The following is a 13,616-nucleotide window of genomic DNA, read 5'->3' as shown; positions in this document are numbered from 1 at the left end:
CTGTGTTGTAGAATGTGATGGTACTTCGTCTCTAACTAGCAGGGATACTGCTGTAGGAATTTGCACAGCATGATGTGTGCAACTGATTTGTCAATTTTTGTAGCGGCTTCACGTCTGGGAATCAATGTACATCAACATTCGATTTGGTCTTCAGATTTTCTGAATCCATGGTTGGTTTTCCTTGGATGATCTGCATAGTTTTCTGAATCCATTCCTGAATAGAATTCCACCAAGCCTTTCAGATTAGTGCCAGTCGCCCTTATTAGATGGCATCTTCAGCTCTGCAATTTGCTAGCACTCACTTGATTGACAACCATTTGATTTTGTTTGTGCATTGTCAGTTTTACTTTTTTCTCTAACTACCAGGGATACTACTACAGAAATTTGCACAAGATGATGCGCAACTGATTTGTCAATTGTTGTGGCGGCTCGGCATCTAGGAATCAATGTACATCGGCATCAGTTTTTGGTCTTGGGTTTTTCTGAATCCATGGATGCTTTGCATAGTGTCTGAATCCATTCCTGATGAAAAATTTGCCCAACATGATGATTTGTCAGTTGTTCTAGTGGTTTTCCTTGTGGGAATCAAACACACATCAGCTTCCAATTGCCATGGTTTAGGATATTAGCCGATTGGACAATGATCTTTCTATTGATACATACTCTTCCCCCCTGAATGTTTTGCGCCTTTTCTGAATCCATGCATTCCTGAAGAAAAATGAACACAACATGGTGCGCAACTGATTTGTCAATTGTTGTGTTGTGGTTTGCCTGATGGGAATCAAACACGCATCAGCATCCGATTGCGGGTCTCCTGCCATGTTTGAGGTTAGTCGATTGGACTAAACCTTTCTGTTGCTGATGATAATCAGCCTCTCTAGCTTAATCAGACACTGCATTATTGACAGCCACACCAAGTTTACAAAATACTGGATTTGGTTTACAAGAGTCAAGACTCAAGAGATCTCCAGCACTGTAAGTAAGATTGTATTTCGTTGTCCTGAACACTTCACCAGGACATCTCCAGCATTCATCAACATGTTCATCTCTTTAGCAGCTGTATCCATTCCCTCGAGTATGATATTTCAGCGAAAACAACATCAAAAGCTTTGTTAGGGAACAGTTTCCCGTCCTTCTGAAATCTGAATAGACATCATTTTCCTCGCTTTCCAAAATCTCACCCAACTTTGTCACATAGCTAAATCCCGTGATAGGCCTTTCTGAATCGGATTCGGAGCCTAACTTTCGTGTGTATATTAGAAAGTCCGTCCGAGCAGGAACGCCCTCAAAACCCTGGCCGCCGCGCAGTCCCCGATCGCCGGAGCCCCGCTCTCGTGTGTATCTCGTTCGCACGCACAGGCCATGTCGTCGCCACGCAAGCGATGCCGTGGCGCGTTCACGGCCTCGCCGCCGCCGCCGGAGGCAACGACGACGCCGGCTTCGGCGCCGGCGCTTCCGTCGGACCTTGTGCTCGAGGTCGTGGCGCGGTCCGACGTGGCGACCCTCCTCCGTTGCGCCGCAAGCTGCAAGCCCCTCCGCCGCGACATCCTCAACCCGGCCTTCATCCGGCGCGTCTGCCGCGGGCCCGGCGCCGCCGTGCCCCCGCACCTGCTTTGCTTCCTCCAGAGCCCCAAATGGTTCTTTAGCCTGGCCGTGTCCCGGGCTTCCCCGCCAACGCCCTTCGCCCTGGCGCATCCAGCGACGCCCGCCGCGGCGTACCTCTCGGAGAAGCACCTCGCGCCGTTCGTGTCCCGCGGCGGCGGCGGCGGCGGCGCCGGCCTCCTGGCCCGCTACGAGCCCGTGACGTCGCGCCGCGCCTCGTCGTGCTCCGCCGCCGCCATGCCATGTGCCTCGGGAGCTGGGTATCTGCGTGTACGACCCCATGAACGGCGGCCGCGCGTTCCTCCCGGATCCGCCGGAGATGGCGAGATACTCACCGGACGAGGTTTCAGCACGTACGTCCTGCTCACCGCTTCGGACGGCATCGGCTGCTCCTTCCTCCTCCTCGCCGCGGATTTCACCATGCAAGGTCCGTCAAGGTTCTGACCGTGTCCTCCCCGGACGCCGGCGGCGGCGGCGGCGGCGGCGGCGGCGAATGGAGCCCCGTCACCTCGGCTGCCACCCATCGCCGCTCGCATTGCTCCTTGCTTCACGCAGACTGCAGCGCCGTCGTCCTCGGCGGCGCCGTCCACTGGGTAATGTACGGCACCGGGTACCACTTGCACGTCCTCACCTACGACGTCCGCACGGCCACGGCGGGGTCCGTCGAGCTCCCGATGGACCGCTTCCCGAAGAGCTACAGAGAGGGTAATGACGCTAACCTCCGCCTGGCGGCGTCGCCGGACGGGAAGCTCACCGTGCTCGTCAGGGACAGGCTCACGATCTCCTTCTGGCGGCTGCTGTCCACCGGCGCCGCCGCCTTTTGGACGCTGCATTCCGTGATCGACACGGAGGCAACGTTACGGTCTCTGGCGCCAGAGCTGCCGCAGTCATGATCGTGGCCCGACGAGACCATCCTGTTTGTGTCCTTGGGAGAGAGGAGATGTGTGATCTTGTGCTGTTGGGAGATCCTGAAGCACGGCTCATCGCCCCTGGTGTTGAGACCAAGGAGATGCACATGGTTAACAGACAGGAACATATTCAGGCTTTCCCGTTCGAGGTCGACTTGGGGTCACGGTTGTCAGCCTTGAAAACCTTCCAGTCATCATAGAACGAGAAGCCGGATCGGAGGTCCAACCGGTCAGTTCACCGGTTCACCGGTCAAATCAATGATTTTTTATTTATCAATATAAATACATACTTCTTTTGATATTGTATTAAATATATGTAAATTCTAATAAGACATATACAAACATACCTATTATCTGAAGTTTTAAACCTATGTCCAAATATTAAACCAATTACTAGTTCACCAGAAAAATTGGTTCACAGTTTGACGATCACAGTTCTGGATGGTTTGCGTCGTTTCTGAATTCATTCCTGAAGGAACCCTTTCTTTTTGTAACACCACTTGAATAGAATTCCACCAAACCTTTCAGATTTGTCCTGGTTGCCCTTATCATATTTTTTTTTTAGATTTGTCCCGATTGCCCTTATTAGATGGCACCAACTCTGCAATTTACTTACTGCACTTACTTGATTGGCAACTATTAGATGATTGTCAACTATTTGATTTGTTTTGTGCATCGTCAGTTTTTACTTTGTCTCTAACTACCAGGGATACTACTACTATTAAAATCTGCATAACATTATGTGCAACTGATTTGTGAATTGCTGTGGCAGCTCCACATCTGGGAATCAATGTACATCAGCATCAGTTTTTGGTCTTCATCTTTTCTGAATCCATGGATACTTCGCGTTATTTCTGAATTAGAGAAAAATTTGCACAACATGATGTGCAACTGATTTGTATATTGTTCTAGTGATTTGCATTGTGGGAATAAAACATGAATCGGGTTCCAATTTGTAAGGTAGATAGCTAATCCCATGATAGGTGTAGGCCTTTCCTTTCTGAATCGGATTCGGAGCCACTTTCTTGGGTCTATTTCAAACCCTGGCCGCCGCGTAGTCCCCCATTGCCCGAGCTCCGCTCTCATGTACTCTATGCGATTGCACGCACGGGCGATGTCGCCACGCATGCAACACCATGCACTACTAGGGAAAACGTCTTTAGTACCGATTGGAAATCCCCTTTAGCACCGATTTCCCAACTAGTACTGGCAATTCAATACTAGAGGGGGGCCCATCGGCCCGCCCCCGGGCCCACCCCTCCTCCTCAACCCCCCGCCACCGTCCCGCCACCCTCCGCCTCCGCCTCCGCCTCCTCCCGCCGCCCACCGCTAGTCGTCCGGCCCGCCGCCCTCGCCCGTCCTCCGCCTCCGCCTACCGCCCTCCGCCTCTACCTCCTCCCGCTGCTGCCGCCAGCTGCCCGGCCCTGCCACCCTCCGCTCACCCTCCACCGTCCCGCCACTCCCATCCTCCACCAGCTCCCGCTGCTCCGCCCGACTCCGCCGCCTTCCTCTGCCCGCCCACCACCACTCCCGCCTCCGCCCTCCTCCACTCGCTCGCCGCCGCTCCCGCCTCCACCCACCATTGCCCGTTGCCGCCGCTACCGCCGTCGCCGTCGCCGCTCACCTCGCCCCGCCGCTGCTCCTCACTGCGCCGATGAGGGGCGAGCGGAGGGGGGAGGGGAGGGGAGGGGAGGCAGTAGAAGGAGATAGAAGATAAGATAGCAATGGGGGACGGATGAGAAATAATTAAAGATAGCAACAGGAGATTGGCCGGCGGATGGAAGGTTTTAGTACCGGGTGGGCTTACCGGGGTCACCTTTAGTATCGAGTGGAGCCCCCACCCGGTACTAAGGGGGTCATGGGAGGCTCCTCGAAGACTATCCCTTAGACCTAAATGTAACCGGTACTGAGCCTTGGCTCTAGCTAACAAAAATAGAGCCTAAGGAGTATATACTAGCAGTACATAGGTATGTATGTTTATACAAATGAATAAGCGTCATGGTAAATCTTGTGTGTGTGTGTCAACTTTTTTTTTTATGCAACCAAATGTGTAGTCTGTACTCAACCAAACGTGTCTTTTGTGATGTGTTCCGTGTCTTGGCTTCCCATTGGGATACAGATGTAATTTAGCCTTCTTCTGAGGGCTTCTTTGTAATTTGCTTGCTACTTTAACATATTACACGTTATTATAAAAAAACTTGTCTTTGTGCTGCTAAGCTGGCTGGATTTAAAAAAACCATAAAAATGTTACTACATGCACACAAAGAAGTAGCAATAGAGAATGCTATACCTAAGTTATCTCCTGACAAGGGACCAATGTCTTTATATGCACCCATCTCTTGGACGAGAAACACATATTTTTGTATAATAATACGAAGCATGATACCTGCTACCTACTTTAATAAAGAAGAACTTAATTTGTAAGATGTTGACATCACTCTCTATATCTTGGTATGGTTGTACTTATTAGGTCCACGTGAAACACATGAGGTGCAGGATCATCCGATTTTTGTCTATAGCTATCAAATTAAATAACAGCATGGCTCATGTTCGTCAACATGATGTGAGTTTTGTTATGAATTATGATGTGAGTATTTGCAGCAAGATTTCATTAGATCGGTATACTAATGAACCACTAGAGGACACTCTTACAAATATAGCATACAGTCACTCTCTGTTTTCATGTGGTTCTTTCCCATGTGGAACACACGAATATGTGATTAAACATGTTTAATGAAATTTTCAAATATACATATAAAAACTTTATGCTACTTGTATACACATATATCATAAATAATTTACAATAAAAACACACTATTTAATGTATTGTCCACCAAGCATAATCGCAGAGCACATCTAGAATCCAATTAACCAATTCTATATAAGGGTTAGACAATTTGTTGCATGATTAGCTATTCACTAAAAATCATACATTTATTGATTCCCCTCTCTTTTTACAAACCGAGAACAAATTTATGAAGGAAAATAAATACGACGCAGCACAAGTCTAAAGGAAAGCCTTGTCAATTCATTGCACAATCATCTCTTGGAGGAGTAATGTGTAGCCTTGTACAACACAAAATACAACTTAACCTACCTACCTTGTATCTTGATTGTTCTATTTCTGAGGTCCACATGAATCCATGTGAGATGCAGATCGATGTAGTTTTTTCGTGTAACTAGCAAAATAGTATTCGCACCATCATAACTTTATATTAAGGTATGATGTTTTCTAAGAGTTACGTAATGGGAGAACTTAAAGCATTTTATGACTAAATGTAAACAATTCACGCGATTCATGACAATTATAAAAATCGAAGGAACAAGAAACGTATATGTAGCTGGTATCACACATAACGTGTCACGGTAGTTTTGTATTTGTTTTGTTTACACTTAAGTACAAGGACATGCGACGCAACATGTTTAATGAAATTACAATCTTATACTATATTACATCCCAAAAACAAATATTTTTACTGATATGATATCACATAAAATGGCAATTTATATTAATAACAAGTCGACATGTTCACTTATCACGTCGTAAGAACTCAGTCCACGGTAATGTGGATCCAACGCACAGCCCCGCGACACACCAACTAGCAGTTTCCAATTCCATGTGCTGCACAACATGTGCTTGTTGCAATTACAATTCCAAAAAAAAAATCCTCTACTCCCCGATTTCTTTCTTTAAGAAAAAAAAGGGAGCAATTCCGAGAAGGAAAACGAAACGCGCCGCAAGACCGGAAGGAAAAGCCCCCACGGTTTCCGAGGCTATTTCCGTCACTTCCCGAAACAGAGTTAAAAAAACACAGCGCGGGACCCACCGGTCGGAGGGGCCTCCGAATGCGTCCACCGGTGCGGCGAGCGAGACAGCATCGCAATCGCCAATTCGCGGCAGCAGAGTGCAGAGCCTGCAAAGAACGAACCAACCCACCACCACGCCCGAGCTGATCGACCCTGAGCGCAGCCAAATCCAGCCAGCCATAGGAATATCACCAAGAATTCCCCGTCTTCCTCTCTCCCCTCTCTACGAACATCACCAAGAATTCCCCGTCTTCCTCTCTCCCCTCCGTCTCCTCGGTTCGGATCCATCGCCGCAGCCTTAGCGCGGGGTCCTGCCCCACCTGTCGCTTCTCCTCCCGGGCCCCACCCCGCCGCTTCTTCTCTCTCTCCGGCGATCTGACGCCCCGGCCAGCGGCGGGGGCCAGGCCGGTTAAGTGTCGCCGCGAGGAGCGTGCGCCGCCTTGTGCTGCGTCTGGTTGTCGGATATTCCTTCAATCTCCGTGCTGCGCGGCGGCGTCCGTGTCCGGGGGCGCGGCGCGCCGGGCGATGGACCGGGACGAGCGCCTCCGCCGTGCGCTCGCCGCCTTCGGGGGCGACGCGTGGGCGCTGGTGGACGCCGCGCTGGCCGCGGCCGCGCGGGACCGCCCGGGCGAGCTGCGCGCGCGCCGCGACGGCATCGTGGAACGGCTCTACGCCGCCGCCGGCTGCAGCAGCTGCGACGCGCGCCAGCCGGCAGCGCCGGTGCCGCGTGCTGCTTTGGCGGCGGCGGGGCTGGACGAGGAGGACGGCGAGGAGGCGGCGCCGGTCTCGCCCGAGGCGGAGGGTGACGCAGCGGGAGCCGGTGCTGCGGAGGAGGCCGAGGAGCTCGGCGCGGGGGCCGGCGGCGAGCCCGGGCTGGAGAGCAAGATCGTGGCCATCAGGGACTTCTTGGAGGACCCCGACCAGGTCCCCAAAGAAGCCATTTTTACCGCCTCGCTACGCGGATTTGCTACAAATGCGCAGTTTTTTTCACGCAAACTGTGCGCGCTTGTGGTGTTTTGTCGCAGCCCGAGGACGAGCTGGTGAGCTTGCTGCAGAACCTGGAAGACATGGACGTCACCTACAAGGCGCTGCAGGTCAAGCTTTTTTTTTTTTCTCATTCTGTTTCGTCACTTCTGTTATTTACTTATTACACAAGGATTTGGTGGTCTAATTTGGTTGCTTGAGCTGAGCGGCTGCCATGGAATTGAATTTGCTGTTCGTGTTGGTGCAGGAGACTGACATCGGCCGGCATGTGAATGGTCTGCGCAAGCACCCCTCTGCCGAAGTCAGGCGACTGGTGAAGCAGCTCATTAGGTGAAGAACATGGACAAGAACGCTATTGCTAAACAGATGATTTTCTTCTTCGAATATGCTGCCTAATTATCCTTTCTTTTGTGGGACTTGCTGTTGCTTGCAACTTGAAGGAAGTGGAAGGAGATAGTGGATGACTGGGTGCGCCTGCACAATTCCGGTGGTGACGGTGGCTCCTCGATCATAGGTACGTCACTGTGTAGAGTTTTACAGCCTCTTTTGGCTCAGGATTTTTGTAGAAAACGATTTCTTTTATCCTGTTCTTGATAATCCTGATGGGAGAAGTTGATTGCTTTGATGATGGCAGCTGATGGCGACTCCCCTGAGAAAATCCAAGGCAGGAGCCACCAAAGCCCTCGGGTAACTGTTCTTGCTTAGAAATTGATCCAAAATTCTGCACCACAAGCTTGTTTAGTGATTCCCCTGTTTGTGTAAAGCTTCTTTTTGGTAAGAAGCATCGTGCCTGGAATATTCCCCTCTATTATTCCCCTGTTAGTTTACCAACCTATCACAGCTCTGAAAAGGGTGATTATCCATGCTTCTCATGCAGAGTAAACTACTACTAGTAGTAACGGGCAGAGCCAGTTGCTATTAGCTATAGTGACACCTCTGTATTTTATTAGAGCATGTACTTTTACCTCCTCTTCATTGACAACTCTGTAACAATGACACCTTCATTAATTCAACCTTCCAGGTTTCAGGGTTTCAGTATTCTCCCAGTCCACAGAGGCATAGTGAGTGTCACATATTATCTTTCTATGTTCAGTTTTGTAGTATTTGGTTCTCACTGCTTTAATTTCTGCAAAAAGTTACTTATGGAGTTATGCTCTTTGTTTCTGAAATTTTAGATGGCTCAACTTCAGAGAGAGCTAACAACGGATTTGAGCCAACAATGGATATGAAGCGCAGGGCAAGCCCAGTACCCGCGCATCATAACTCCAGGCAGATGAACAACAACCATCATTCTACTCCTATGCCATCTGCTCCAGCTGTAAGGATTGAACCAGATTTTTCTCCTTGATTCCTATGTCCCCATTGCTATCAAATCCGACGGTTGTGCACTGCATTTTGTTTAAAGTAGAACTGGCACCATCATTATGGACCCCAGATGTAGCATCTTTTGACCGATTTTGCCTCACATGACACTTGTCGTTGCACAATGTTGCAACTTGCAAAAAGTTTGTGTTCCACTTTCAGTGAACAAAAGAACTACTTTTGTCACGGAATCAAAAATTTCTTACTGCATTGTTATTTCATCAAAAGGAGTCTGGTTATTTTCTTTCATATATTTGAGTCTGCGAGAATAATTTTTAGTTTTCCTTGCAGAAAGTGACTAGGGACCACAAGGACAGTCTTCTGGACCTTGATAGGCTTGATTCTGCAAGGAAGAGGCTCCAGGAGAATTATCAGGAAGCACAAAATGGTAAGTTGCTGAGTTTTGTACCTCGCCTTGCATTATCAAAGACAACATGATGATAAATACAACAAACTTTTGTCTATCAAATTATTTCTTTTTTGAATTGTTGCATTGGAGCCAATACTAGCAGTTGAAATGACAAGCTGTCATATCTGAAATCACATGGAATCAATTTGCAAAAGAGGGCCCTTCAGATTGAAGGCACAAATCGGTTAACCTTTTCTCTTTTTTTCATGCTTGCTTTTCAACAGCCAAAAAGCAGAGGACAATCCAAGTGATGGACATCAACGACATACCAAAGCCGAAGAACAGAAATGCTTTCATCCGCAAGAACGGCAGCGGTGGGCTCCCTGCAAGGCACCGATAACGTTACCTAGCCTTCACCTGCTTGACGCCTCGACTCGCGCCACATGCAAACTTTTGCACTAAAACTCGTGACGGAAAAGAAAAGAAGCAAACGGTTTCTTGTTCTTTTTCCTATGTTCTTGGTTGCCTAGCCTTACCTCCAGTGTGATATTGTCAGGTACATAAGAGTGAACGCTTATGCTTCCCCTCAGGGGAAAAAAATAGAATCAGAGTTTCTTAAGCTGCTGTTCCTATATTTTGGTTGTTAAGTATTGGCATTGGTCAGTGGTGGATGGATATGAATGCATGTCATGTCTCGTGTGCAATGGATGCCCCAGGTCAGCAGATTCAGCACATGGCATCGATCTATAGCAATGGGAGCGGCGATCTTTAGCATCATGTCCTATATTCCTGTTGTGTGCTTTGACGGTTTTGCCCCTTCACGCATCAAGATTTCACTTTCCTCATTGGGGTAAGTGTAATTCAAGCATCAGAAATGCAAAGCTGCAAGATTGTTTTTCTGATCATGGAAGAAGGAAGCAACAGGTTGGGAATTTGCACGGGTAAGAGTGGCATCTTGAATCTCTTTTCAGGAGTTTCACTCTGGTCCTATCATTGGTTCCTGTTAGGCTGGTCACGCTGTGATGGTTATCTCATTATGTCTATATGTGGCCCATGCCTGCATATGCGAGGGTATCTTTTATGCAGCCGTGGACACAAAAACGTGGCTCCATCAAAGAGTACTGAATTGCGTTGGTTGACGCGTAGAACTTTCGACGTTAGGCCTAGTCACTTTTGTGCTGGACAGCGTACACGAATTCATCACGATTGCTCCCAATTTCTCTTCCTTTCTGAGCTTGGATTTCTTTCTTGACAACTACAACATACTCCTGGATAAATCGAAGATGCAACTTTAACATAAATTGAAACTTGCGACAGCATCTTTACTTTTGTTTAGCTAACTAAAAGATGAGGGACATGTGCGTGGTCTGTGAGCCATTGTATAGATGCAAAGTTTTGGATATATTATTTAAAAAACTACACTATAATTGTGAAAACTATAAAAATAAACTACACTTTTAGAGAGCTATTTCACATAACTACATTTTTCTTGACCTTTCCAGATAACTAAGGGGGTGTTTGGTTCCACCTTACTAAACTTTAGTTGCTAAAGTTTAGCAACTTTTAGCTGCTAAACTGTCAAACACCCTTGCTAAAACTTGCTAAAGTTGAGTTGCTAAAGTTTAGCACTTTAGCAAGTTTTTGGTTGCTAAAACTTGCTAAAAGGTGGGCTGGACCACCTATACCCCTCATTTATTGTTTGTCTTCCCCCTCCTACGCACCTTTAATAAGGGTAGGTAGGTCTTTTTACAGCTCATTAAATGTCTTTTAGCAAGAGTATCCAAACAGCTTTTGCTAAAGTTTAGCAACTAAAGTTTAGCAAATTTTAGCTACTAAACTTTAGCAAGAGTAACCAAACAGGGCCTAAGTGTTTTACTACTATTTAACTAGTTAATCTTTACCAAATTTTGTTTTCTTTCTATATGTGTTTTTCTTTGCTTGAAAATTTTCTTGAGAAGCTTAAACATTTTCAAAAGTTATATGATCAGATATATATTTAAAAAATATTTAAGCATGAACTCTTTTATTTAAGCTAAAAGATTTGGTCAGGTTAGGTCATTATTTTATTTAACAAACTAAGAAATCAATTATATTTGTAGAACATTAAAATTTAAGCTGGAGTATTTTCGGTTTATGTTGCAACATTTTTCTTGGCACAATAAAAATAATTTTCTTATGAAGCAAGAACATGTACTATTGAAGGATAACCATTTTCAATAGGAAACATAGATTAATCATACAAAATTATGGAAAATGGTGAATTATGAAGTAGAGAAAAAACATATCCAGAGTGGAAGAGAAAAAAGAAAAGGAGGAAGAGGGGGGGGGGGGGGGGCATGCAAATTCTCCCGCAAATAGGCTTGCCCAAAAGACTTCCTAGCAAGGTAGCTAATCATCCCCGCTCGGGAGATAAATAGGTATCTGCTGCCCGAGCAATATATATACCCCTCAACCCCAAACTCACCCACCCAACCCACCCCACCCCACCAACAAAAAACTGCAATGTAGAGAGTGAATGAAAGAGATCTATGGAATTGGAGGCTTCCAAGTCCATGCTACAATATTTGTTAGAAAACTAATTGTATCAAATAATGAAACTTTAAGCAACTAAAATTCAATTTAAAGTCAGTATCCAAACCGCACGCTTAATTGTTCTGTTGTTTAAATCTATTGTTATGCCGCCTATTTCAATGGTTATAGTAGTGAAATTTTACATGGTTGAATAGTAACAATTTTTTTTTCTTGTGTTGAACATTTGCTTCTCTGTTTGGAAAAAATTATAATGCACTGAGCATTATATTCCCTTATCTTTATATTAGAAATAGAGAAAACCCTAAACATACACACACATCCAAGGTTTCACAAATACACGTCGCCTGAAAGCTGCCATGTTTTCAGGCAAGTGTGAAAATACAGATCCATCATATGAAATTATATGAAAAAAAAGTGAATTATTAAGTGAGGATACATATCAACAAGGTAACATTTTATTCTCATCATTTTCCTCGCATTCCACAAAACCCAAGCTAAATAAACCTACATACATAGGCGGAGCTTGACAGAAATTGCAGAGGGGGCCGATCTATGTATTTGGGCTTGAAAATGCATGAACAGTACAAAAATACTGTTCAATCAATGGAGAATTATGGGGGTGTCTGGGAGGAGGAGGCTAAATTTTAGTTCTGTCGTATCAAATGTTCGAATACTAATTAGGAGGACTAAACATAAGCTAATTACAAAACTAATTGCAGAACCCTTAGGCTAAATCGCGAGACGAATCTATTAAGCCTAATTAATCCATCATTAGTGAATGGTTACGGTAGCACCATATTGTCAAATCATGGACTAATTAGGCTTAATAGATTTGTCTCACGATTTAGCCTAGGGGTTGTGTAATTAGTTTTGTAATTAGTCTAGATTTAATACTTCTAATTAGTGTCCAAATTTTCGATGTAATATGAGCTAAAATTTAGGGAGGGGGGCATGGCTTACTTTGGTCTGGCCTAAGCTCCGCCCCTACCTACATACACAAAACGAAACAGAAATAACTGGCAATGTACCCCAAATTTGTCAGACAATCAATGGGTCTTTCTGAATCGGATTCGGAGCCCATATTCGGACGACCCTCCTCCAAACCTTGGCGGCTTGGCCGCCGCGTAATCCCCGATTGCGTACGCGTTCGAACGCACAGGCGATGTCGCCACGCAAGCAACGCCGTGCCCGTGCGTTCACGGCCGCGCCGCCGCCGGAGGTAACGACGACGCCGGCGCAGCGGCGCTGCCGCTTCCGTCGGACCTTGTGCTCGAGATCGTCGCGCGGTCCGACGCGGCGACCCTCGTCCGCTGCGCCGCCTGCTGCAAGCCCCTCCGCCGCGACATCCTCAGCCCGGCCTTCATCCGGCGCGTCTGCCGCGGTCCCGGCGCCGTCGTACCCCCGCGCCTGCTCGGCTTCCTGCAGAGCTTAATCATGCCGGCCGCGTCCCAAACTTCCTCGCCACCGGCGTCCTTCTCCCTGGCGCATCCAGCGACGCCCGCCGCGGCGTGCCTCTCCGAGAAGCACCTCGCGCCTTTCCTGCCCGGCGCCGGCGGCGGCGGCCTCCTGGCCCGTTACGACCCCGTGACATCGCGCGGCGGCCTCGTCGTGCTCCGCCGCCATCACTATGCCGACGTGCCTATGCCGACGTGCCTCAGGAGTCGGGCATCTGCGTCTACGACCCCATGACCGGCGGCCGCACGTTCCTCCCGGATCCGCCGGAGATGGCAAAATTCTCATCGCTCTCCTGTTATTTCGCGTACGTTCTACTCACCGCTTCGGACGGCATCGGTTGCTCCTTCCTCCTCCTCGCCGCGGATTTGTCCCCGTCATCACGCTCCGTCGAGGTCCGGACCGCGTCCTCGGACGCCGGCGGCGAATGAAGCTCCGTCACCTCGGCTTCTACCCATCGCCGCTCGCATGGCTACTCTCTTCACCCTTACTGCAGCGCCGTCGTCATCGGCGGCGCCGTCCACTGGGCAATTCGCGGCGGCGACGGGGACCTATACCACATCCTCACCTACAACGTCCGCACGGCCACGGCAGGGTCGATCAAGCTCCCGATGAACCGC

The 13,616-nt window shown here is 47.9% G+C and overlaps 1 protein-coding gene across 1 annotated transcript; it reads left to right on the top strand.

The window, feature by feature from the left end:
- The first annotated feature begins 6,375 nt into the window (after window positions 1-6,375).
- On the top strand, window positions 6,376-9,631 carry LOC117833936 (probable mediator of RNA polymerase II transcription subunit 26c). The gene is made up of 9 exons (XM_034713527.2): window positions 6,376-7,241; window positions 7,343-7,411; window positions 7,549-7,631; window positions 7,742-7,815; window positions 7,936-7,988; window positions 8,323-8,362; window positions 8,477-8,619; window positions 8,955-9,051; window positions 9,297-9,631. The coding sequence occupies exons 1-9, from the start codon at window positions 6,843-6,845 to the stop codon at window positions 9,410-9,412; spliced, it is 1,074 nt and encodes a 357-aa protein (XP_034569418.1). The 5' UTR covers window positions 6,376-6,842; the 3' UTR covers window positions 9,413-9,631.
- The last annotated feature ends 3,985 nt before the right edge of the window (window positions 9,632-13,616 follow it).

This window comes from Setaria viridis, chromosome 8, assembly GCF_005286985.2.
Source record: "Setaria viridis chromosome 8, Setaria_viridis_v4.0, whole genome shotgun sequence".
Taxonomy (NCBI): domain Eukaryota; kingdom Viridiplantae; phylum Streptophyta; class Magnoliopsida; order Poales; family Poaceae; genus Setaria; species Setaria viridis.
Note: the sequence above shows the minus strand (reverse complement) of the source record. Positions and strands in the feature narration are given on the sequence as shown.

Bases quoted from the DNA above. Each gene is read 5' to 3' on its own strand.
- LOC117833936 (XM_034713527.2), top strand. From the start codon at position 6,843: ATGGACCGGGACGAGCGCCTCCGCCGTGCGCTCGCCGCCTTCGGGGGC. The intron at 7,816-7,935 runs GTACGTCACTGT...TGATGATGGCAG, and splicing joins CGGTGGCTCCTCGATCATAG to CTGATGGCGACTCCCCTGAG. The intron at 8,620-8,954 runs GTAAGGATTGAA...TTTTCCTTGCAG, and splicing joins CTATGCCATCTGCTCCAGCT to AAAGTGACTAGGGACCACAA.